Source organism: Thrips palmi, unplaced genomic scaffold (assembly GCF_012932325.1).
Source record: "Thrips palmi isolate BJ-2018 unplaced genomic scaffold, TpBJ-2018v1 HiC_scaffold_1, whole genome shotgun sequence".
NCBI lineage: Eukaryota > Metazoa > Arthropoda > Insecta > Thysanoptera > Thripidae > Thrips > Thrips palmi.
In genome coordinates this window covers 1876979-1901269 of record NW_023144620.1, presented here as the reverse complement: position 1 = coordinate 1901269, position 24291 = coordinate 1876979, and the positions used below count along the sequence as shown (strand labels likewise).

Genomic DNA, 24291 nt, shown 5'->3' with positions numbered 1-24291 from the left:
TACTTCAGAGCGTGAAGCGGAAGTGCGCGAAGAAGCGCCGGGAGGGCAGGCCACCCATCCAGCACCTGTACACTTATTCCAAGAGTCATTTTCGTCGCTCTGTCTCTCTCGCACTCGGAATCAGTCTGCTGGACTAGGATTTCTAGAGCGCAACTCTAAAACGAACGGAAACCAGAGTAAATTGCCGCGGAAGATAAGAGGTGGCGGCAAATTTTAAAACGTACATACCGAGTCAGCCATAAAGTGCCCCGGCGTGCCGCTTATGAAGACGTGGAGCAGGCCTGTGACTAGAACGACCAGAAGCGCGGCGAGACCAGCCGGAAACCGGATACGAGAGGGCCCGGTCGCCGTGGTGCGGCATTCCCTGGCACGGTCCGTGCACTCTCCGCCGTCAAGTTTGCCTGCTACACTGCAAGCTACGACGCGCTAACTTTCCACTAGCAAAAATCGATAGCAAAACTTGGCCGGCCTCATGGAAAGTTCGATGGCTGACACATATTTCAACATTTATCAAAAGGGACGGAGACCGAAAACACTGAGTGCTTCGTTGCGCCCAATTTCTCATACTATAGGAAACCATGTAGCCTCCTGTAGGGATGCGTGCGTTTATTAGCAATGACACATTCACATTCGTATCTAAAGGCGCATGCGCAGACAGGGCGGGCGAGGTAGCGGTGGCGCCAAGAACAATTTTAGGCTCTACCTTAGGCTGTTGTTGTTTGTGAAGAAGCTGACAGTCCGAGGCTTGGAAAATTGGAAAGTTGAATGTGTGTGGTGTGTATTTGTGACGAAAAACCCTGAGGAGCATCGTCGAATTGTTGCGAGGTAAGTTTACTGTATCAAACAGTCCGTTTCGGGTCGTTCAACGGGCTTCAAAGCAACGAGGTTACAGTTGGTTTGAAAAGTGAAGTGTCTGCTTTTCGTGTCTGATTGACTTAGGGTTCGTTTTAAAATATATTTATTAAAATTCTGAATAGGTATGGACTTTGGAAATGACCGCGCCGTTCGATTCTGAACCTATATGTCGTGTTTTCTCAGTTTATGCATAGGACTAGAAAATTGTGCTTTGTCCGCTTTGCAACTTGGACTTAGGTAGGAAATTAGTTTTCTTCGGTGTCAGGCAAGTACAAGGGTAGAAACGTCAAATCTTCTTTTCCTGGGTGCTTACTAACTAAAGTTAAGTAAAGGATAAAAACAAAATGAGAAAATTCTTCTCTGAAATGTATCCGATGCGTATGGTAAGGAGAGAATACCTAAAGCTTTTCTATATTTTCTATTTTAAAAGGTATTGTCATTATATTTTTATGATAATGCTCTCTTTGAAGCTGCAATGTTAAATACAGAGTTACAAATTTGGTTTGGATGACTCACTTTCGTTTGTGGATGGGTTAAAATGCTAACTAAATAGGAGGTTGGGGTGAACACTGCATACCATTTACTTTTCAAACTGTTCAAACCATTGAGTGTTACTTCAAATAACGTATGTGCTCTCTTGAAACTCACTATTCTTTTCCTTTTAGACCTGTTTCAATTAATATTTTTTGTTAAGCCTGTTTTGATGCTAGCATATGGCACTCAATGACGCGCCCAAGACTCTTGTCAGCGAGTTAAACTTTGGGTCAAAAATGCAACTTACCCTCCCCCCTTTCCCTTTCACAAGAGGGTTTGATTTAGAAACTATTGGCTAATATTGGCCGTTACTTCTCTTTAAAGTCATGAAAAGAAAATTGTTTTGAAATGTTTTAAGTGGAAAGTATGGAAAAAAAAATTAAAAAGACAAAATGTATTTGACACAAGCTAAAATACTGGTGCGTGAATTTCAACAATACTTTGTCAGAAGTTGCCCATGTAATAGTGGAATCGTACCAGAAAATTTAAAGTCTTTCCCAGTAATATTTCTGTTCACTGATCAAGTAACTTATTCTTTTGCATGAATGTTTTAGTTTGAAACATTTTTACCGATGAATGAAGTAGTGCTGGGCCGGACTTTGTATTTACCAGTAATGTTCCACAAATACATGGGCAACTCCTGACAAAGCATTAATGAAATTTAAAGACTATGTGTTTTTGTTACAGTGATCAACATATGGTTGTGTGTATCAAATTATAACGGGGACTTAAGATACAATGAAACAAGTCATGTTCTGAACTGTGAGTGCATTGGTCATTGAATTCAATTGGACAATTCCTTTACCTTCAATATTCTTTGTCTGTGGTAACTGGTTCTCAGTATTGGTCTTCGACTAAGCTGGCCCTCCGATCAAATCCAATTACATCTGAATATGAGTTCAATCTTTCCTATACGTTGATCGATTTAAACTTATAAGATAAAATATCACATTCAGACAATTATTAACTAATGAGATCAACCTATGTTTTAACATATTAAGAAATAAATGGCCAAGGCCAATAATGGATTCAATCAGACTACTCACAAGATTAAACAATGTTTGCTCTCAGTAAAATTGTTCCGAACAGCTTGTCTTAAAGTGCATCTTTAAAACATTTGCTATGATAATTCATCGATATTGGTCAATACACTGGGTAAAATTTAAAAGATGGCAAAAGGCTCTGCAGATTTTACTAATAGTGGTGGATATTCACTAGTTCAAAAAAGGACAGGTGATTGTGACCCAAGCAATCAAGTATTAAATTCAACAGTTAAATGCTCGCAGTGGAATGCTAGTCGGCTGGGGTCCCAAGGGTTGCTAAGGGGCAAGGTGTTTTTTTCCCTACATTTTGCCCCCCCCCCCCCCAAAAAAAAAAAAAAAAACAAACAAAAAAACTTCTGCAAAGCGGGCGGAAGTGGCCCTTAGTTGTCGACACCATATGGCGGCGGTCGGCCCAGTAGGCTAGGTACATGAATTTATTTTTTTCTCTCCAATGACCTTTCAGATCCGGTTTTATTTTACCCATCAGTTTTGGTCAGAGGTCGGCGGTTTACAAGTGTAGTCCAGCGAAACGACATTAAAAGTAAGTGCGTGCTGCTCGGTTAACTAAGTTTCTGTTGAAATCCAAGTCAAGCGAGACGCGTGCGTGTTGCAGGTTTTGACCGATGGCCTATGAGTGTGAAGTCTGCGCGGCAGTGTTCTCCGCCCGGCGTAGGTTGACAGTGCACGCCCGGACTCATACAGGAGAGAAGCCGTTCCAGTGCGATGTTTGCGGGGTGAGGTTCAATGAGAGAGCGACTTTGAAACGCCATCTTATAAGTCACTCGGACGAAAAGAATTTCGAGTGCACAGAGTGCGATAAAAAGTTTGCCCTAGAACAAAATCTCCAACGTCATGTCAAGTTTCACTTGGGCGACAAGCCGTTTGAGTGCACAGTGTGCAAGAATAAATTTGCGCTAGAAAATAATCTGAAAAGGCATCTTCATATCCATACTCAAGAAAAGCCTTTTGGTTGCACGCTGTGTAGGAGGAAGTTCAGTGACGAAGTGCTTCTTAGATCTCACCTCTCAACCCACACAAAGGCGAAGACTTTTGAGTGTACTATCTGTAGTAAGAAATATTGTACTGCTCGCAACCTTTCAGATCATGTCGTAAGTCACAGAGAGGAGAAGCCATTCGAGTGCACTGTCTGTAAAAAGAAGTTCAAGACTTCTTACTGTCTTATATCTCATCTTCGATGCCACTCAGATGATAAGCCCTATGAGTGTTTAGTGTGCTCAAAGAAGTTTAAGTCCAAAAACCATCTTAACAACCATATTATAACCCATTCTGGGGAAAAACCTTTTGAGTGCCAAATTTGCAACAAAAAGTTTGCTTCATCTGATTATCTCAGAAGTCATCGTAAGTCGCACTCGGCAGAGAAGAATTTTAAATGTTCTATTTGCCAAAAAATGTTGAAGAGCAAATCAAGTCTCAATAAGCACCAGCTTCTACATACAGGAGAGAAGCCATTTCAGTGCCCGGTGTGCAATAAAATGTTCCGTACGAAAACGACTATGATTGTTCACTCAAGGACACATACAGGAGAGAGGCCTTTCAAGTGCGCAATTTGTGAAAAACAGTTTGGCTATTCATGGGGTCTTGTGATACATCTTAGAACGCATACAGGGGAGAGGGAGAGGCCTTTCGAATGCCCAGTTTGTAGTCAAAAGTTTTTTCAACTATACGCTCTGAAAAATCATCTTCGAACGCACACAGGAGAGAAGCCTTTCGAGTGTCCGGTTTGCAAAAAGAAGTTTGGGCGGCGATATACTCTTCGCGTTCATCAAACTCTCCACACTGGTGGAAAGCACTTTAAGTGCACAGTTTGCAACAGAAAGTTTCGGCACAAATCTGCTGTTTCAGTCCATATGCGTACCCATACCGGGGAGAAACCATTTGAGTGCACTGTTTGCAGCAAGAAGTTTCCTACCAGTGGAGCTCTGTCCCTTCATCTTAGAACGCACACTGGAGAGAAGCCTTTTAAGTGCACAGTATGTGGTACGAGGTTCACTCAACAACCCAATTTGGTGCATCATCTTAGAACGCACACTGGAGAGAAGCCTTTTAAGTGCACAGTATGTGGTACGAGGTTCACTCAAAAACACAGTTTGGTGAACCATTTAAAAAGACACTTAGAGGAATAGCCTGTCAGGTAGTTGGCTGGAAGTAGTTTTGTTGTTATGTTTTGATGTGTGCCAAAAATTGGCAAACCTTGACCTGAAACATATCAGCTTGCCAATATTTGGCGCTTCGGCTGCCTGCAATGCCGATCTGGCAAGCTGGGGAGTGTTCCGGGCCAGGCTTGCCAATTTTTGGAATTCAGATCAGCTTGCCAAGTTTGTAACACACATCTGTGTTGCCGCCGGCTTGGCTTTGCAGTGTTACGAGTCAAGTAGCTCCTTGTTAATTCAGTGCGTGCAGTTAACTTACTGTGTGAACTCAAATTTTCTAAGAACTGCTTTTTTATGCATTGTTAGTAATTTTGTAATTTTAATTGTATTAGTGTCCTTACCGCATTCCGTTGAGATTTTGTTCTGTAATTTCGACTTAAGGCGATAACCATTAAGCGTCAGTTGTTTGATTGAAAATGTCTAAAACTGACTTGCTCTGCTTATTTGTTAGTGTACATTTGGTGACGGTAAATAAATATCATGCAACTTGTCCGTTTAACATTATTATGTGTCCTTTTTTCGTGGGGCCTTTTATACTGTGCTATATTTCGCAGAGTGCAGTTCCTTGTGCTTACATATTCTGCCACATAATTTCATTTCAACTGCAGGTAGTTATCAACAGTTTTGCTGCAGTTATTGCATAAATACTTAAAATTTCTAAATATAACGGAAATTTAGGATCCTTTTCTTTTACTTTAGACTACAAATCTATCTGTCTACTCATACAAATTACAAGTGCCTACCTGCAAGTACAAATGCATGGCCCAAGTGCAAAATTATAAATGTTTGCGCGGCCAAGTACGCACAAGTGTAGGGTCAGTGGGAGAAAGAACTGGACAGGACAAGAACCGAACACTGAACACCCCATATTCTACTTCAAGTGCCGTATACACAGGCATAATCATAAAAAGATATTCCTTGGCATAAGCGGTTCATTAAATCCTAGTGGTTAAGCCTGGGCATACGGCATTTGAAGTAAAATGTGGGGTGTTCAGTTCTTCCCCTGTCCAGTTTTTCCTTGCACTGACCCTTTATGCATACCAAATTATGGGGCCAAACATGCAGCTGTGAGTTCGTACTAAGTAGACAGGTTTTTAGTGTGATGTACATCTGCACCTCGAGTAACGAAAATCGCCGCGTAGAGAGCTTAGTTTCACTTGACCCGGACGCGAATCGTACAGGTTGTGTTGACTGTGTCTGGCAGAGGCACAAAACGGGCGGACCCGCGCGTCCGTTTCGGTATCCACAAATTTTCTTCATTACAGTACCAGGCCCGGGTCCGGTCCGGTACTCGCCCATTGAGGTGCGTTACCGAAGCTAACCGGACGCTCCGAAGGTAGCCAAGGCGACTTCGGCTGGTCACCGCTGTCAGCCAGCGGGTGCTTCGAGCCTTGCCTGCAGTGGTTGCTGCTGGCACTGCCGGCCGGCCGGCCGTTGGCTGTGGCTCTGGCTGTGCCCAGCGAACGCGTCTGTCTGTCCGTCGTTGGACGCATCGCATCGCCGGCCCAGTGTCTACCTACCCCACCTCACTCCACGCGCAGGTCCGCCCGTTTCGTGCCTCTGGTGTCTGGGCCCATGATAGGTGGGCTCGTTGTAAAGAGAAAAAAAAGTCACAAAAAACTGGTGCGTGGTGGGCCGATGGACATGGCACGCATTGCCGCAACAGCGGGGTGGAGTAGCAACAGCCTCCAAGGCAGTGCGCGCTGCCGTGCTATCGACATCCCCGATCAGCAGAGCAGCTCAACGTCCCACTTTTTCCCTCCCACAGCGGACCAAGAATATCTGGTGAAAGAAGCCGTTTTTTTTTATAACGGATTACAGTCACCACGAGCCCTGTTTTGTTGTTTACCTGGTAAGTGGAAGGTACAAATTTGCGTGCATGATGAAATTTGGAATTTCCTTTTAGTGGAAGATTTTCGGAAAAGATTTGTCTAGTGTTACCCCTTTTAGTCGTGCTTCTTGTCAACGTGATGAATTTAATACGACTGGGATCAGCACCTCAATGGAGTCAATTCTTGCTTGCACTCAGATTAGATTCTTTGAAAATCTTTGCAGAAAAATTATTCCAAAGTTATATGGGAAGAAATGAAATTTTTATTAAGATAACACATAGGTTTCCTTACAACCCTCGGAAACTTCTTTCTTTGCCTTTTTTTTTTTTTTTTTTTAAAGAGAGCGGTGGTGTGTTTGTATACGTGTGTATTTGATTGTGTGTAAGTGCGTGTCCACCGTTAGCGCCCTCTGGGGCATTGTCAAAAGAGTCTGTTCTAACTGCCCCTGCCCGCTTCCCCCTTTCTCCGCCTCCTCCAGCCCCACGGTGGCCTTGAACCTGCCGGTCCGCCCGCCTGGATGACGTCACGGCCGAGAGGGAAAGGGGTGACGTGCCTCCAAGGTCAGGCTTGCCTCTTCCTCTCGCTTTCTTTTCCCGCCACGCGGCTTCACGGCAGAGCTCGCGCCTTTGCACTGTTGTGCTACGGTGCACAGTGGGCCAGAAGCCCGGCGGCCAAAACTCGAGACGCGTTTTGAGCTCCTGAGTCGCTAAACGGGAGCGAATCATCCATTTGGCTGCGCACCCGGAACAGTGTAACAAGCTTGTGACGGCACTGCAGCCTGGGCGCCCCCACTGTGCGAAAAAACCACAGTAAATCCCGTTAACTTTTTTGCCGGGATTTACTGTAGTTCAAAACACAGGATTTACTGTGCCTGGCTACAGCATTTACTGTACCTTGTACAGGATATTCCGTACTCCACTCCTGTGGTACAGTAAATCCCGTACAAAGTACAGTGGATCATGTAAAAAAGGTACAGTAAATCCTGTACTCTGAACTACAGTGACAGCTGCACTAATCACTACAGGATTTACTGTGATTTTTTTCCACAGTGCCGGACGCGGCAACGAAACGACAACAGCGGTATAACACACACACACATGCAAACACACACGCGCGCGCGCGCGTTCAAACTTGCACGCCCGTGCGCATCCTTAAATCTGCACGTCGCGCAGCATCCTGCCCGCTTCACTGTGGCAAAAAGGTACGGAAAATTCTGTTAATTTTTTTGCCAGGATTCTCCGTAGCCCTCTTATCAATATTCTCCGTAGGATCTTACAGTATTCTCCGTAGGGCCGCACAGTATTCTCTGTAAGTCCGCACAGTCTTCTCCGTAGGACCTGGAAGACTGTATAGTCCTACGGAAATCACTGTAAGGTCCTACGGAGAATACTGTGCGGTCCTACGGAAAATACTGTAAGAGCCTACGGAGAATATTGATAAGTGGGCTACGGAGAATTGCCACAAGCTGTTTACAGAATTATCCGTAGCTTTTTGCCACAGTGTTCCTTTCTCCGCGTCGTCTTGCCGAGAGTGAGTGAGGAATGTACGCTGAGAAAGGAGGAAGGGGCGCCCTCTGCAAAGCAATCGGCATTTCCTTCCCTCTACGACAGACTACTCAATCCATTATTCGCACCCCACACGATCCCCAGAGTTCGGTTTCAGTCGTCTAAATGAGATTTTTGTCATCGATTAACCCAATCCTCGACCTTACGAGAAGAGGAATAGAATAAGGCAAACTGGAAATAGTTGGCATATGCCTACTTAAAAGCGCATGCTTGGCCCTGGAATCAGTTCTTTTCCTCACAAATTAGTCCAGCCTCGTCTTTGTATAGCACATGCTTCATCCACCAAAAATCATTATGAAATCATCCAAAAGGTATCCGGCAGTCACTGCATGTGCCTTCGCACCTTCCATTTCCAGTGGTTTTTTTACTCCTTTCTCTTCATGCGGAAATTGATCGCACTCTCATTCCAGGAACGTGACATCACGTTGAAATGAACGTGACAGAATGTCACGTTCGTTTGAGCATTGTATCACATTTGTTTGGGTGTGAACTGGCCAAAAATCAGCTTGTTCACATTCAAACGAACGTGACACAATTCTTAAACGAACGTGACATATCGTCACGTTTGTTTCAACGTGGTGTCACGTTCCCGGAATGAGAGGGCAGAGGCGCCTTTCGAAAACGCGCCAATTTCGTTACTTTTTCCCTCGAGCCTGAAGGCTGTGCCGGGCGCCGCGCCCTGCCCTAGTCCCGGTGCATGCGTCTCGTGTTTCAAAAGGTGAGACCGTGCACTTCCGCTTGCACGTGGCATGGCGTGGCGCGGCGTGGCGCCCGCTTCCCAGCCTCGCCCGGCTCCATATTCAATTTACTGCGCGACGCGGCAATTGCGGCGGATTTATGTCATCGCTGGCCGCCGAGCCCGGGGAAGGCCGAGCAGACCGAAAAGAAGCACGCGGTCACGCCGGCCGGCTTCACAGGTACACAGTGGGTCAGAAGACCGGTGGAGTCGGTCAAAATCCCGGACGCGTGTTGAGCCCCAGAGTTGCTAAATGGGACTCAAACCGAACGTGTGAACCCACCAATGGACTGCTCTCCGAACGAGGAATCCATTGGTGGGGTCACGCGTTCGGTTCGAGTCCTGTTTAGCTACTGTAGAGCCCAAAATGCGTCTAGAGTTGGGCGGCGGTGCCGGTTTTCTGGCCCCATTGGCTACAAACCTAACTTCTGCTAAGTACACGCGTACAAATGCATGCTTGGAAGTACACACTAAAAAACCCATACTTGGTCGAGAACACACTTAAAAATGTCTACTTTGCAAGTGCACACTTTCTGTTGATTGATTGGCGCTTTAAAACTCAATGCGACACGATATGCATTTGTGAGTGCTTGCAAGCATGCAAGTGAGTACTTGATAGACAGTTAGGTTTGTATTACCGTCAGTTCCCTTGGAAAAATATTTTATTAGTTGGCTGAGCGATAGCGAAGCCTGTTACTCCAGTGGGGTTGAAAAGTTTTTCATGTCTGTCTGTCTGTCTGTGTGTGTGTCTGTGTGTCCGCACTACTCCTCCTAAACGGCTCGGCCGATTCTACTGAGATTTTGCAGGGTCATTGGGCATATCCTTGGCTCGCCACACACCAAAATTCAGCTTTCTATCTCAATCCATTCGGTCATATTAGCCAAAAAACACTTTAAAAACGGCAGGAAAAAGACAACTTCTTGGGAACTTTCAACTTTTTGTCAAGTTCAATGTCGTTTTAAATGTTTTTGAGGCTGCTGATGACGAAAATAGAACCCATTCAGACCTCCGACCGAAAGTTTAGCCCCATAAGTGAAGATTTTGATGACCAAATGCTCTTTCTGAGGGGATCACGCTAATTTCCACGGTCTTCCAAGGAAGGCAGCCTGCCGAAGGCAGGTTAGCGCCGCAGGCCAAGGTAGGTGTTTACGCCAGGCGTGGATTGTCGAAACTGGCGCAGCATCGCGAAGCCTGTTACGACAAGACACAGTCTGGCGTACACCTACCTTGTTCTTAATTTAACCCCATATTTTTTGGCTGAGCGATAGCGAAGCCTGTTACTCCAGTGGGGTTGAAAAGTTTTGTCTGTCTGTCTGTCGGTCTGTCTGTGTGTCTGTGTGTCTGTGTGTCTGTGTGTCCGCACTACTCCTCCTGAACGGCTCGGCCGATCTCGGTGAGATTTTGCACACTTCTTGGGTATGTCCTTGGCTCGGCACACGCGAAATTTCACCATCCTAGCTCAACTGGTTCAGTTTTTATAGGCGAAAAACACCTAAAAAACGGCGAAAAATAGAGATTTCTGCAGATAGACCACTTCTGTCTTTGAGAAAGGGGGGTCTGGGCCCCCCAGGTACGACAAGTTAAAAAGTGACAAGGGTCAAGATCGTGTTGTCCGTAGGTAAAACAACTCTATTTAGAATGTAGGGGGGTCTGGGGGGCGGAGCCCCCCAGCGTTCAACAAGTCAAAAAATAACCGACAACGGACAAGCCATTGCCTGCCGCAGGCAGGCTAGCGCCGCAGGCCAAGGTAGGTACGCCAGGCGTGGATTGGAGGAACAGGCAGCGAGACATCGCGAAGCCTGTTACGACAAGACGCGGTCTGGCGTAAACCTACCTTGTTTTAAATTAAGTATTTATTTGATATGACTTAAGCTTAATTGAGTTGAGTATGACCATTCATATTAAATTTAATGTGACTATATTCAGATGCCATGTTCAGTACCCTTTGTGGAGGAAATGTTGTGGGTCCAGTGATCCTATTTTGTTGTATTGGCTGGTTGGGAGAAAATGTCACCTCTTCAAGGAGTGGAGGTATATGTATTGTCCCCATCAGTTAGACTCATTTCAATTTGTTTTAATCTGTATTTAATTTGTATTAATCTGTTCAATTTACTAAATCTTAGTTAAATCTTTACTAAATGCAAATTAGGACCGTTTTTAATATAATCATAGAGGCATTTAATTTGGGCAAATACAGTTCATATTCAGGTAAAGAGGGCAAATGGAAGGGTTCGCATGGTTTTTAACATTCAGATCTTGTTCTGAGTCTCCATTATGAAATATTATAAAAGTTTCATTACTTTTCACAAGCAACGTTGGGTAATTTTTATTATTACCGGTGCGGTGAATGACATTCAACTTTTAATGAACAATAGAGTAAGCAATACAAAAGATAAGCACAGATAAGAATAAATTTTCTTCACAAGTATCCATTGTAGAATTGCTTTATCTGCAAGGAAGTAACAAAAGGGAATTGGTTAATAAATACTACTTTGACACACTGATACGACAGAGACACTGATAATTTACTCTACTCACTCTTGCAGAGGCACTGAAGAATGTGAAGTATCCAATGAAGCAACTTGAAATCCCATACTTCAAAATCAGCGCGTGTAGGAAAGTAATGAGCATCTGTTGAGCATAAACATAGCAAACAGTTAGCACCAGGTTAAACCAGAGGGGAATGATCTGTTAAAAATCTTCCTGTTTAAAAAAAAGAAGCTTTTTTCACAGTTAACAACTGATTACTAAACTTAGGTCAAAGCCACATTTAACCAGTCAGTGAGGCTGTATATGTGGCAATATTTGTTGTTTCTTGAAAACACTGAACGTAAGAGGTTGATCAAGGCTTTACTTTTTTTGTCAACTCAAAGCCAACAGACTCTAACATGTTCATGTCACTGCAACCATTTTAAAAACATTGACACATGTACCAAGAGAAAACAACACCAAAATTTGAAGGATATCTGTAAGTTTTAATTTATATTGACAGACTTCCATTGTTTTGATCTTATTATTCTGTGATGGTTGCATTAGGATGAAAAACACATAATCTGTTAACTGTGAGTCGAGGAAGATAGCAAAGCTAAGATGAACCACTTCCGTTCACATTCTAGGGGCAAGGTATGTTTTAAAGAAACGACAAATGTTTGCAGATATTTTGTCGCTCCAACTGGGTCTAAATGTGTAAGCCTCATAATTTTTAAGTGAACGCTTTGATATGGAATACTATATTTAAGGAAATGTTTAAGTCTGGTCAAATGGAAATAAAAAAATCTTTTCCCCAGATTGGAGCCGCTTCGTAAACAGCTTAGATCCCAAAAAAAATAAACAAAGTAAAAGAAAGAAAAGATAGTAACGGAACACTCACCAAATAGCTGAGTTGTTTACCATCTACTTATCAGTATCGGCTAGTCCCACATTCAAACAGGAATCCAATAACAGACCTGCTGCAGCAGCCGCACCATGATACGCACCTAGAATCATACAAATAACAGACAAACATTCAGTTTATTAAAAGGAAAACAAAACATTATTCCACAGAAGAATTAAATTAAATTAGAATAAAATAACTTACTTGTACATAGGAAATCATCGCAGACGGGGATAGTTGCAAGGTTGCAGTAGCTACGTGTACTTTACAGTACACAGGCAGGTCAGTAGGTAGGTTAGGTGACACATATCGCCGGTACCGTCAAAGTGGACGACCCTGACCACTGCAATTAAATCATTTGAGTCACTAAAAGTATTGCTGTTCTTCAAATAAATTGAAAACGCAGGCGTGCGAACAATTTTAAGTACAATACAGAAACCACAATGTTCTGAGTGGTTTTGAGGCTGAAGCAGTGAAGCAGAAGTGGGAACTGGGCAAACTCACTTGAACCAAAACTTCCGCGTTATGAAGCAGAAATTCACCTCTCGTACGCTAACAGCATAATATGGAAACTCCTTGGTAGATTATAGATTGCATAACACAAATTTAAAACGTTGTTTGGCCTACGACGACGAAACGAACGGAGCGCGACGGCGCTATCTTGACCGACGTTTCGTTTCGCCCGTCGCTCGTCATTTGTTTCCGGAACTGTCGGGTTCGGGCTAGTTCGGGCGGGATCGGAGTTCGGGCGGGATTGGGGTTCGGGCTAGTTCGGGCGGGATCGGGATTCGGGCTCCGAAGTGAATTCGTAGACAATCCATTTTGGTTCTTCAGAAGCTCTTGTACAATTTTATTTCCCAGGCAAGCTTTTGACATGGGTTGAGAATGTCAGAGCCATTGCTATGATATGAAAACCATTCTTAAGTTTTAAAAAGACAATCTGAATTTTCTTAACGCCTGTTCTGAATGTATCTCGTTCTGAACTTTGATAAGTTTGTTTCTGAAATTTCTGAATTTTCTGAATTTTCAGAACAGTGTTATGAAAGATGACTTTTAGAACGTGTTAATGAAAAGTCATACTCTTTTCGATATTAAATTTCATAACTTTTTCTAGAGTGTATCGTCGCCGACCGGGCAAATTGAGAGCACATAATATACCACATTAAACTGAACATGCCCCAAATTTAGTTTAAAATGGAATACTTACTCAGTTTTAATGTGGACCACATTAAGATCTAATAAAGGAGTCAGGTCTAATTAAATCTATGTTAAAATTTAATTTAGTGCTTATAAGGTCTCATTAAATACTAATAAAAAATTTTTCCAAGGGTTTGGACAGTACCTGGTTTTCTCAGCCCATGGTAAAGACATAGGCGATTTCAAGGGAGTTCCTGCGAAAACCAGGAACCGTTTTCACCATGCCCCGCGTCGTTTGGTCGTGCGCATCCAGCCGTCTACTCCACCTAACACCATAATTGGCCAGGCCTCTCTACCGTTTAGAGGTTAGAACCACCGCTGTCTAGACTCTAAGACTACACTGCCAATCCAAGTGTGAGACTGTCTCACACTTAGATTGGCAGTGTATCCTCAGCGAGGTCCCTTACCACTGCCCAAAGTCCTGGACCTTATTATAGTCGACCCAGCCAAAGGTCTCACTTCTTGCGACCGTTCTAACTGCCCCCTCCACCGCGAAAGTGCTCCCGCACCAGCCCCCGCGGTCCCCCCGGCCCTTTGGAGGGGGTATTTGCAACGGTCACAAGAAGCGAGACGTTTGGCTGGGTCGACTATAATGCCCTACGGAGCTGTCTGCGCCTTCCTTTTGGATTTGACTGTACCACCGTGTAGAGTCTAGCACCCTGCAGTGTGTCGTGTCTCCGAGAGGCGCTCGGACACTGTATCGCTTTCATGCGGATGCGGATCCAAAGTGGACCGAGAAAGAGGAGCCGTGCTGCACGGTGCATTAGCGTGGCCGCGGGCTTTGTTTTGTCTTGAGACTGATTCCGAGAGTCGCTTTCGTCGCTCTGTCTCTCGTGCCTATGAGGTACGTGAGTGCGAGAGGGACTGAGCGGCGAAAACGACTCTCGGAATCGGCCTCCCGGCCTGGAGGGTTCTTACGTGAGGCGTCCTTGGGCAGACAGGCCGGGGCGTCGATCCGAATCTGTGCGATGTCCATTAGCCTTTACCGCACGGGCAGCCGGCCGCGCCTCGTGCTGAGCGGCCGCATTCACGGTCCGTGCGGCGTGGGAGTGAGCCGCGCCCAGTCTAATTTACAGTGAACAAGGAGCTATTGCTTTAACGAAGAAAAACACGATGGTCTATTCAGACCTTTTACCTGCGGCGGACATGCGTAATGAAAATACTTCCTGGTTCTAACAGTGTAGAGGTATTTCCTCGTTAAAATATAATTGTTTGTTCAAGGGTCGCGACCCCCAGTTTAGTCTAGTTAGGATAGGTTGGGCCATTTGTTTAGGGTGTAAGAACAGTTCTCAATTTATCAGTTAAAACCGTTTAGTATTTACGCTGTTAAGGCCAGCACAACTTCTTTTCGTATCCTGTTTCAGTTTCGTCCAAGGACCTGCCATGGAGTGCCGCAGGAAACGCCGCCTCTTCGGCTAAGGAAGGCAGTAAGGACATCCAACAGGCTAAGCGAAGCACTACACTGTGGCAAAAAGCTACGGAAAATTCTGTAAACAGCTTGTGGTAATTCTCCGTAGCCCCCTTATCAATATTCTCCGTAGGCTCTTACAGTATTTTCCGTGGGACCGCACAGTATTCTCCGTAGGACCTTACAGTGATCTCCGTAGGACTATACAGTCTTCCAGGTCCTACGGAGAAGACTGTGCGGACTTACAGAGAATACTGTGCGGCCCTACGGAGAATACTGTAAGAGCCTACGGAGAATATTGATAAGAGGGCTACGGAGAATCCTGGCAAAAAAATTAACAGAATTTTCCGTACCTTTTTGCCACAGTGTAAGGAAGGACATGCTCCAGTCTAAGCAAAGAGCGGAGCAGCAGGCTAAGCGAGGCGCCATCAGCGGGGACATCCTCTTATTATGATAATCTTTAGGTGACGGCGCCACGCTGCTCAAGGTGCTGGTGTGCAAGCAGTGGTGTCGCGTGGCCCGGGCGGGACCCCTCCGCCGCCTGGGCGGGGGCGAGGGGGTGTCCTCGCATTGTTATCAGAACCAACTCTGACGACTGGAATTCCAGTTCCGACAATGGGGATGACTCCGACTTCTAAGGACTGAAACGACTTTTGAATCATGTTACTACAAGTGTTCCTGAACCAGCATTAAGAGGTGTTGATGTATTTCAATAAAACCAAAATATTTTACCATTGTCTTTTTGTGTTTTTGTTTTTGCCTTTCCTCAGTAACATTATCACTTGTCGTTAAATTTTACTTGAAAGTGTCACAAATTTTGAGGTAAGGTACAGACTTGGTGACTTTGCTGGTGGTCGACATGTGCAACCTCTCGTAAATTGAGTAGTCTTTTTGCTTGAAGGCGCACCAACTTGCCGACAACCACTGCCCTAACCTGTCACAAAACTCTAAGCTTGATCACTAGATTAAGTCACACAACCACGGGCACACAAGTGCACAGTTGTTTGCCCCCCCCCATATGAGGCTTTGTTTTTTTCTGGAAAAGACGCCCTTTTCAAATAAAAGTTTCTCAAGGTAAGAAAATTTTTGTTCCTTCGCTCTGGTCCGTTCCGGATGACCAAACATTCCCAAATTCCTCTGTTGTATTCATCTTTTCAATGAATTTCTAAGTGTAATAATGAACTCATTTCAAAATCAATAACATTTTTCTTGCATTATTAGCGACATAAAAAAGTTATTGCATTATTAGTGCGATAAATATTGTTTTGCATTAGCGTATTTATCACTTTTCTAGCGTAGTTATCACTTTATCACACCAAAACTGTGATAATTTGGTCCCAGACCGGCCAAAACCTAGAAAACTTATTGCATTTTTAATGCGATTTTTAATTGCTGCTATGAATGCTATAATCTGAAGGAATTTGACTAGCCTTTTTATCGCAGCTAAAAGACCCGTTCAATTATCTTCTAGTGGATAACAAAAGTATTCAAAAAGCAGGAACTACACTGGTAAAACTAAAGCGTAACTCTATGCTTGAGTCAAGCATAATGTTACGCTTGAAGACGTTACACTGGTGAAACAAAGGCATTAAAATTATGCCCTTCAAGGGCCTTTGCCTTTGGGAAGGGCATTAAAATTTTGATTGAAATTCCTATTCCATTTACGCCCTTCCCAAGGGCATAAACGATTTATGCCCTTGCAAGGGCGTAAAAGAGTTTTTATGCCCTAAAGGGCGTAATTTTTATGCCTTTGTTTTACCAGTGTGCGCTTGAAATCAAGCATAGGCTAGAAATTCCCCCATGCATTTAGATAGGGAAAATCTTGGCGGATGAGCCTGTTACGCTTGATTTCAAGCGTAAACTGACTACGCTTGAAAACAGTGGGTAATACTACGCTTTAGTTTTACCAGTGTAGCTGCGCGCCACATAGCCGCCGCTGCTGTGAACTTCGTCCAGAACTAGGTTGCCTAGGCTTGGCTTGTGACAAATCAGGGTTGAGCTTTGGACTGTTTACAATAACGGCCGCAAGGTGGCGCGCTGCTGGTTCCAGACATGTTGATTACTTTTGTTTTTCACTCAGCGACGACGAAAAGGGTCTCTTGTATAGAACTTATCACATTAGAAATATCAGTGTTCGGACGGGATAAGATCTTTTTTCAGTAAGCGGTAAGATAAGATGATTCGGGTAGGGCCCAACAATATCTAGAGCCAGCTTTTAGCCGTTCGAGTCGGCAGAACAATCCGACCTGACGCGACCAGTCTGCCTAGCCTCAGAAGATAATATCCGAAGCCCGCCATTAAGCGGGCTTATAAGGCTTTTTTCCGTTGTCTGTTTCAGTTCCGTGAAAAGCAACCTGCAGTAGTGACACCGGCATGGACGTCCTCCACGCCGAGCAAGGCCCCAGTGGCGACGGCAGCACAGACACCCTCCACGCCAAGCAAGGTTCCAGTGGCCACGGCAGGACAGACATCCTCCCGGCTAAGCAAGATGCAAGTGGCAACGGCAGCACGGACATCCTCCCGGCTAAGCAAGATGTCAGTGGCGACGGCAGCTTGGAACTCCTCCCGGCTAAGCAAGATGTCAGTGGCGAGAGCAGCGTGGAACTCCTCCCAGACGAAATCCTGACGATGATCTTCGGAAAGTTGAGCGATGGCACCACGCTCCTCGACGTGCTGCCACTGGTGTGCAAGCGGTGGTACCGCGTGGCCCGGGACCCGTCTTCCTGGGCGGGAGCGGAGCTCACGCTCGGGGACGATCTCGACAGAGAGACCCGGATCCTGCTGCACGCACCCGCTGCAAAGTCCCTTTTGATCTATACGAAAGTATTATTCCGACAACATGACGATACGGTGCGGTCATGCTACAGTCGAAGCCGCGCCCAGATCCGCTCTATCACTGCTATGCCGACGGGGCGTTCTTTAAGCTACGAATACTTCACCGAAGATCCAATTGGAGTCTTCCTGGGACGGCAGCGGGAACTCCAGCAGCTGCGACTGTCCATATTTACTGGTGAATCTATACTCTATCGCCACATGTCGAAGTTGCACCGCATACAGAAGCTTCGGATCACAACAGAAGAGGTTGTGGCGTACCGCGGCGATCTTGCTGGCGCTATGCCGGAGCTTCGCGAACTGGCTATCTACACTGAGGACCATGAACATCAATTTCGCAAGGGGCCTCCCCCAAACCTCATCGGGGACCTAGTTCGCGGCGCGACGGCTCTACGCGTGCTCAACATCGATGTGCCGTCCTACCCCGATGACGAGGCGTGTCTGCAGCTGCGGGGCCTGGAGCACCTTACGCTCAACGTGTACAAGGATGATCGAGGCATCTCGATTGTCGTCGGAGAGCGCGCGGTCCCTGTTGTGCGCGAGGCGTTTGAGTTCCTCTTGAAGTTTGACACCAGTGCCATGCGCACAGCTACCATCACCTTGTGCCGCGGCAAGCACGCCAAACACTCCGACGCAATGCGTGCTCGGTGCAAGGCTTTGCTAGACGAGTACGCTCCGCAAATCCCACATGTGGAGGTGGATATACCGCTTGGGGGGCCTGACTGCGAAGACTGCCTGGACGCGGGGACCAACTATTGTAATAGAAAGAATTGGCCCGTGTGTCCCGAAGAGTGGGTGCCAGAGGTTATACTGATGGATTATGAGCCATACGATGTGTTTCCGCACCAGAACACACGGAAGACTTGTGCACTTTTATAATGTATAATTATGTATGTTCCTGCATAAAATATACACAGCAATGCATAATATTATACACACCTCATGTACGTATCTGTGCATGCATAATTACGCATAAAAAGGCCACAACAGTGTAGTGTTTAGGAGCACGACACTTTGATTGTCTTATGACGTGTATGCCTTAAGCTCCCTTAGGTTATTAGTATACTTCAATGAAAAGAGAGCCATAATATTATCAGAGCCAAACTTGCAACTAGTCTTTGACAGTTATTATTTAGTAGGCAAATTCCATTGAAATTGAGGAAACAACTATTATGTTGTAATTCACACACAGCTTGTGTATTTTATTCAAATTTTGTCTGCATGCAACAAATCATCGCTAAAGCTTAGAAAAATTAAACAAAGAAGGCCTTTAGAAGCTCCAAACGGTCTAGATTCTCAACGGATGAACTGCACAAGATAACCTTCATACCACCCCTCAAGGATTTCATAGAAATTTCAAAAGAAACCCTTACCTTCAAAATAATAAATAACTTGATTCAACAATATTGTACTTCACCAGATCGTCGGTACTGAAAATTACAATACAAAAGGTAATATTAAGTAATATTATTCAGCTGCAACAACAATCTACTAAATATGGTTTGAACCGTGTCGTGTACAAAGCCAACAACAATTTCAATTCCTACCCGAAAATATAAGATTAACTCTGAACCTGAATAGCTTTACCAAACTTGTAAAAAATTATAACCTTAAGTAGAACTGTAAACTTTGTCATTAGCTGCTTATATGTATGTATATTTGTTTGTGTATTTGCTTGTATATTTTGTATAAATATTACTTTGCTTCAAGATCAATGTTCTGCCGTACAGAGGAGTCTGACTCCATGAGTAGCTGGAAAATAATAAAACAAAAATAAACAAATAAAAACTTATTTAAAAATAACTTACATCTTTAAAGCGTCACAATTTTCGGAGAATGTTCAAGATAAAGACTTTGATGTTGGTTGAAATATTTAACTTGTCTTCGCAAATTTGCTTTGTCTCTTTGACGTCTTTTTCTGAAATTAACTATCATACTCGGATTGCAAGTTTGTTGGGTAAACAAGCCTCAAAGGTGCATCGAACCCTCTGAAAATAGGCAGCCTTAATCCAGCAACATTCAAAGACTTAAACTGAGGTGGCTGATTCACTTAAGTCAGTCAAACTAACGAGAAAACAAAGGAGGCACACTGAGCGAGTGATTGGTCCCCAGCATCTTTTCGGGTCTCTTCGAATGTGTGACTTCACTAGACAATATCACTTGTAAAACGATCGTTTCACGCCCTTTCTCAAATGCAGGTGATTTACTCAAGGTAAGATAAATGCCGTTTTCACCGTAAACATTTGTTGTCACTTTATGAAAAAGTTGTGGATGACATTTTCAGCACTTGCAAACGAAGAAAATATCATCACGAAGTAATGAAATTTTAATCAAAACTCCTCTTTTTATTGCGTGGGCGTGACATCTTCGCCATTAAATTTTCCTGTAAGGAAAATAAGCCGTAAAATTTTCATCAAGTGACAACCAAAATTTTACCGTGCGTTCAGTCTTGAATCCTTTCTGAATGATCAAACTTTGAGAAATTCCCCTGTCGTAAAAAAGGGGTGTCTTTCCAGCAATGACGGGGACGGGATCAGTCCCAAACAAATCATTGAACATCTCATGAGTAATGCGATGCCACGGAATACCACGGGCCGTTTCTTTCCATCGGAACGGTTTCATTATAATTTTTGGATCAGTTTCTCATGGTTTCGAGAGACCCATTAGGAGATGCCCCACGGTGTATGGGAAAAACTTCCTTGCCTTGACAAAGTCTCTTGTTAGTGCGAAGTGATGAATACAGTGACTGCTGTTACCAAAAGAGACATTTACGCAGCCACCACCTAAACTTTTGACGCTACATTTCAGTTTTGCAATCAATCTTTATCTGAAGGGCACCGTTGACATAACACCAATAAGTGTAGACAGAAAGACAGACCTTACGCGACCAGCCTGCAGCCTCAGATGCAAAAAAATAAAAGAAGCCCGCTGTGAAGCAGACTAATAAGACTTCTGTCCGTTAACTGTTTCAGATAAGGACCTGCAGTGGTGACAGCAGTATGGACATCCTCCAGGCTGAGCAAGGTTCCAGTGGTGACGGTGACACGAATATCTCCCAGCCTGGGCCAGGTTCCAACTCCTCCTGCAAGGGGGACATCCTTCCAGACGAGATCCTGATGATGATCTTCAGGCAGTTGAGCGACGGCGCCACGCTGCTCGACGTGCTGCCGCTGGTGTGCAAGCGATGGTGTCGCGCGGCCCGGGACCGCTCCGCATGGGCCGGGGTGGACCTCACGCTCGGGGACGATCTGGAGAGAGAGACCCGGATCCTGCTGCACGCACCCGCAGCCAAGTCTCTCACGATCAGGTCAAGGTCAGAGTCTTCATTCGACCTGGATGACGATGAGACCTTGGAACTCAAGGTGAAGTCTAGCTTGCGTCGCAGCCAAGTTTTGATAAACGCCTTCACATTGCTGGAGACGGGTCACGACTTAATACCCTCCAAAAAGCTACTGCGGGAAATAGCACGCTTCTTGAAACGGCAGCGGGAACTGCAGGAGTTGCGGCTGTTCGTGTTCCCTGAAGACCCCTGCCCCTGGTGGCCTGTCGTCCTCAAGCTGCGCCACTTGAAGAAGCTCGAGCTGAGGCTAAATAGGGCCGTGGACTACGAGGACGAACTTGCCGGCGCTCGCCTGCCGGAACTGCGTGAGCTGATAATTCGTTTCTCAGGCATGCGCTACGAGACTTTTGGAGCCAACTGTCTTCCTCCTGAGAACATTATCAGCGATCTTGTTCGTGGCACGGCGGCGCTTCGCGTCCTCGACGTGGAGCTGCCTCCGGACGACGCTTTCGATGACCGGCAGGCGTGCATGCAGCTTCGCGGCCTCGAGCACGTCGCGCTCAACGTGTACGACGACTGCGACGGCCGCTCGAGGATCCGCGGGCAGGCCGCGGTCCCTGTAGTGCGCAAGGCGTTTCAGTTCCTCTTGGAGTTGGACACTAGTGCCCTGCGCACAGCCACCATCTCCTTGTGCCGTGGGGAGCACGCCAACCACTCCACAGCAATGCGGGAGAGGTGCAACGCCTTGCTCAGAGAGTACGCTCCGAAAATCCCGCATGTGGCGGTGGAGATGCAGCTGGGTGGGCCAGACTGCGCAGACTGCGCGGACGAGGAGTGGATTGGGGGCTGTCGCCGTCACGATTGGCCCAATTCTGACGATTCCCTGGATTCTTTCGACGACATAATTGCGGACTACTAGTCGTATTACGTTCGACTGCACCTGACATGTTGTATGTTTAAATCATTAAAACCAATCCAATTTTCCTGTAGTCTTTTCAATTATTTTTTAACCATTCCCAACAATACTTATTTGAAGATAACTTTCGTTACGCGTTTCAATGGCTGACCTGAGATTCATATCTTGCTATTTTTTGAGGGAAATGCAAGCTGCTTTCAGTAATTTGTAGTCACTTCGGTGTGTTTCTTTCCCTTTTTGAAATTGATTATCTCTAGGTATGCGGGCTTTAAGGCTGGCTTGACTCTTCCGAAACTACAGCCTTAGCCTCGCTCAGTTCTTACTCAAATTGAGTTTGCTTCTCGCTTTCTCACATTCAGTCGTGCGGACTGAATTTTGTCCCACTCATATAAATACTTTCTGGAACCTCTTAACTATCACCGTTAAGAAAATCAAAAACGCACTGTGGGAAAAAATCACAGTAAATCCTGTAGTGATTAGTACAGCTGTCACTGTAGTTCAGAGTACAGGATTTCCTGTACCTTCACTCTCATTCCAGGAACGTGACATCACGTTGAAACGAACGTGACAAAATGTCACGTTCGTTTGAGCATTGTGCCACGTTCGTTTAAATGTGAACAAGCTGATTTTTGGCCAATTCACACCCAAACGAATGTGACACAATGCTCAAACGAACGTGACATTTTGTCACGTTCGTTTAAACGTGATGTCACGTTCCTGGAATGAGAGTGTTTTTTACAGGATCCACTGAACTCTGTACGGGATTTACTGTACCACAGGAGTGGAGTACGGAATATCCTGTACAAGGTACAGTAAATACTGTAGCCAGGCACAGTAAATCCTGTGTTCTGAACTACAGTAAATCCCGGCAAAAAAATTAACGGGATTCACTGTGGTTTTTTCGCACAGTGCGGGCCCGAGATGGCCCGCCAAAATAGTTCACGTTAGATTCAAAACAAAAGTGGGAGATTTAGAATTGTTAACTTTTCTGAGCAGATTTACAATATTATTAATAATAAATATTGATTTAAACACACGTCGCTTTGTAGCTTCGATGAGAGAGAGCGAGAGTATCGTGCAGACATTTTGTGGACAGCCAACCATTAATTAATTAACTAATTAATTAATTAATCTTTCCAATATTACAAACGAAGCGAACAGGCAAGTCGCTTTCATTGAATACTGAACAAACGCACGACCTTTGGCAGATGTGTGTAGTTGTGATCCATCAAGCTAGATGGCGATGCGCACAATGTAAGGCGCAACGTTCATGACTGCGAATCTGAGCAGTTCTGTTTCGAACGACAAGCGGGAAGCTGCGCATCACTGCAGTTGCGAGCGTGAGTCAATGAGTCTCTATGGTAGTGTAGTGTCAGTGGATTCTAAAAGTCGTACGGTGAAAATTCTCCATATTATGATGAAAATTTTCAGTAATGTGGTGGTGCAGCTGACTTAGTAACTTACCTTTGAAAATCCACTGTACTCTTAAGATATTTCGTCGTGTTTCTTTTGAATCATGGAGAAATTCTCCGCCATAATATGTTGGTGCAGCCTTTCACCGTACGACATTTAGAGTAGCGCACATTAAATCCGAGGAGTTTAAGGGACGTCCACCAAAAACATTACGCGCTTAGGAGTGAATCCGGCCTGCGTAACGCTACGGTGCTTGGGGGTCGGCTGTCAAAGCCAACGTAACGATTCGCCAAACACATCCAAGTGAGAGCACAGTTTTAAATAATAGGCAGTAAGTTTACTACCTATCGCGTTCAAATAAGAAATGAAGCTTAACGCTGACCTTTACGAGCGAGTTTGGTCCGGACCTGCGTAACTCCACATCACATGGAAAAAAGGGGGCTGGGGACGTCAAGGAGGACCAAAATAGTTCACAAGTGCGTAATGTTAACTGTGGACGGCCTCTTAGCGAACCGAATAGATCCTTTCAGTCACCACCGAGTGAAGAACAAAAGTAATAAAAGAGCCAGGAACCAGTAGGTACGTTCCAAGTGTTTCCTGGGCTTTTGATCACTTTTGTTCTTCACATGGCAAAACCAACGTTCGTGTTTCCCAGGCACACCTTAGGAAAAACAGGGCATTTTCCAGGGTGCGCCTGGGAAACCCGGACGTTGGTTTTGCCGTGCACTCGGTGGTGAGTGAAAGGATCTATTACAGTGTTAAGAAAATCCTCGGACCTAGAGTAAAACATAAGTTCCTTGATTTCGTGTAAAAGGATATTGTTCGTTCTGATACCAGGAACGTTACGTCACGTTCGTTGAAATGCGACTCGATTCACGTTCGTTTGAATGCCTCGTTCGTTTCAGTGTGAATCCAAGATAACGTAGGCCCACTCAGACACGTGTGGAGCAGATTCTCATTGAAATGAATATGCCATAGCATTTAAACGAACGTGACGTCACGCTGCTGGAATGAGAGTGTTACGTACGTTCCTCTTTGATAGTTGTCAAAATGTAATCTCTACTGCTCTCCATCTATTAGTAAAATAGTTCACATGAATTTGAAAGACTATATCAGGCATTATTTCTCAGAGCGC

General features: G+C 45.0%; 2 protein-coding genes and 1 long non-coding RNA gene across 3 annotated transcripts in view; 2 read left to right on the top strand and 1 right to left on the bottom strand.

Moving 5' to 3' along the window:
- Nucleotides 1-663: 663 nt before the first annotated feature.
- Nucleotides 664-24291, top strand: part of LOC117644993 — a 32277-nt gene continuing 8649 nt past the window's right edge. The window contains exon 1 of the mRNA XM_034384863.1: nucleotides 664-825. The gene's annotated coding sequence lies outside the window, so the exon portion shown is untranslated. The remainder of the gene's footprint in view (nucleotides 826-24291) is intronic.
- On the top strand, nucleotides 1782-13167 carry LOC117643084 (zinc finger protein 606-like). The gene is made up of 10 exons (XM_034381750.1): nucleotides 1782-1862; nucleotides 1944-2022; nucleotides 2077-2151; nucleotides 3639-3791; nucleotides 4296-4514; nucleotides 10664-10768; nucleotides 11284-11357; nucleotides 11495-11705; nucleotides 11805-11860; nucleotides 13141-13167. The coding sequence occupies exons 1-10, from the start codon at nucleotides 1782-1784 to the stop codon at nucleotides 13165-13167; spliced, it is 1080 nt and encodes a 359-aa protein (XP_034237641.1).
- LOC117645012 lies at nucleotides 11076-12762 on the bottom strand. Its single transcript, XR_004587696.1, has 5 exons — nucleotides 12615-12762; nucleotides 12315-12453; nucleotides 12108-12213; nucleotides 11276-11368; nucleotides 11076-11186 (listed from the first exon to the last, which is right to left on the bottom strand). It is a non-coding gene; the product is annotated as an uncharacterized LOC117645012 (long non-coding RNA).

Excerpts from the sequence above, each read along its gene's own strand:
- LOC117643084 (XM_034381750.1), top strand. The coding sequence starts at position 1,782 with ATGTATTTGACACAAGCTAAAATACTGGTGCGTGAATTTCAACAATAC. Across the intron at positions 10,769-11,283 it reads CACCTCTTCAAGGAGTGGAG|AGGCACTGAAGAATGTGAAG; the intron begins GTATATGTATTG and ends TCACTCTTGCAG. Across the intron at positions 11,358-11,494 it reads AAATCAGCGCGTGTAGGAAA|GTCAAAGCCACATTTAACCA; the intron begins GTAATGAGCATC and ends TACTAAACTTAG.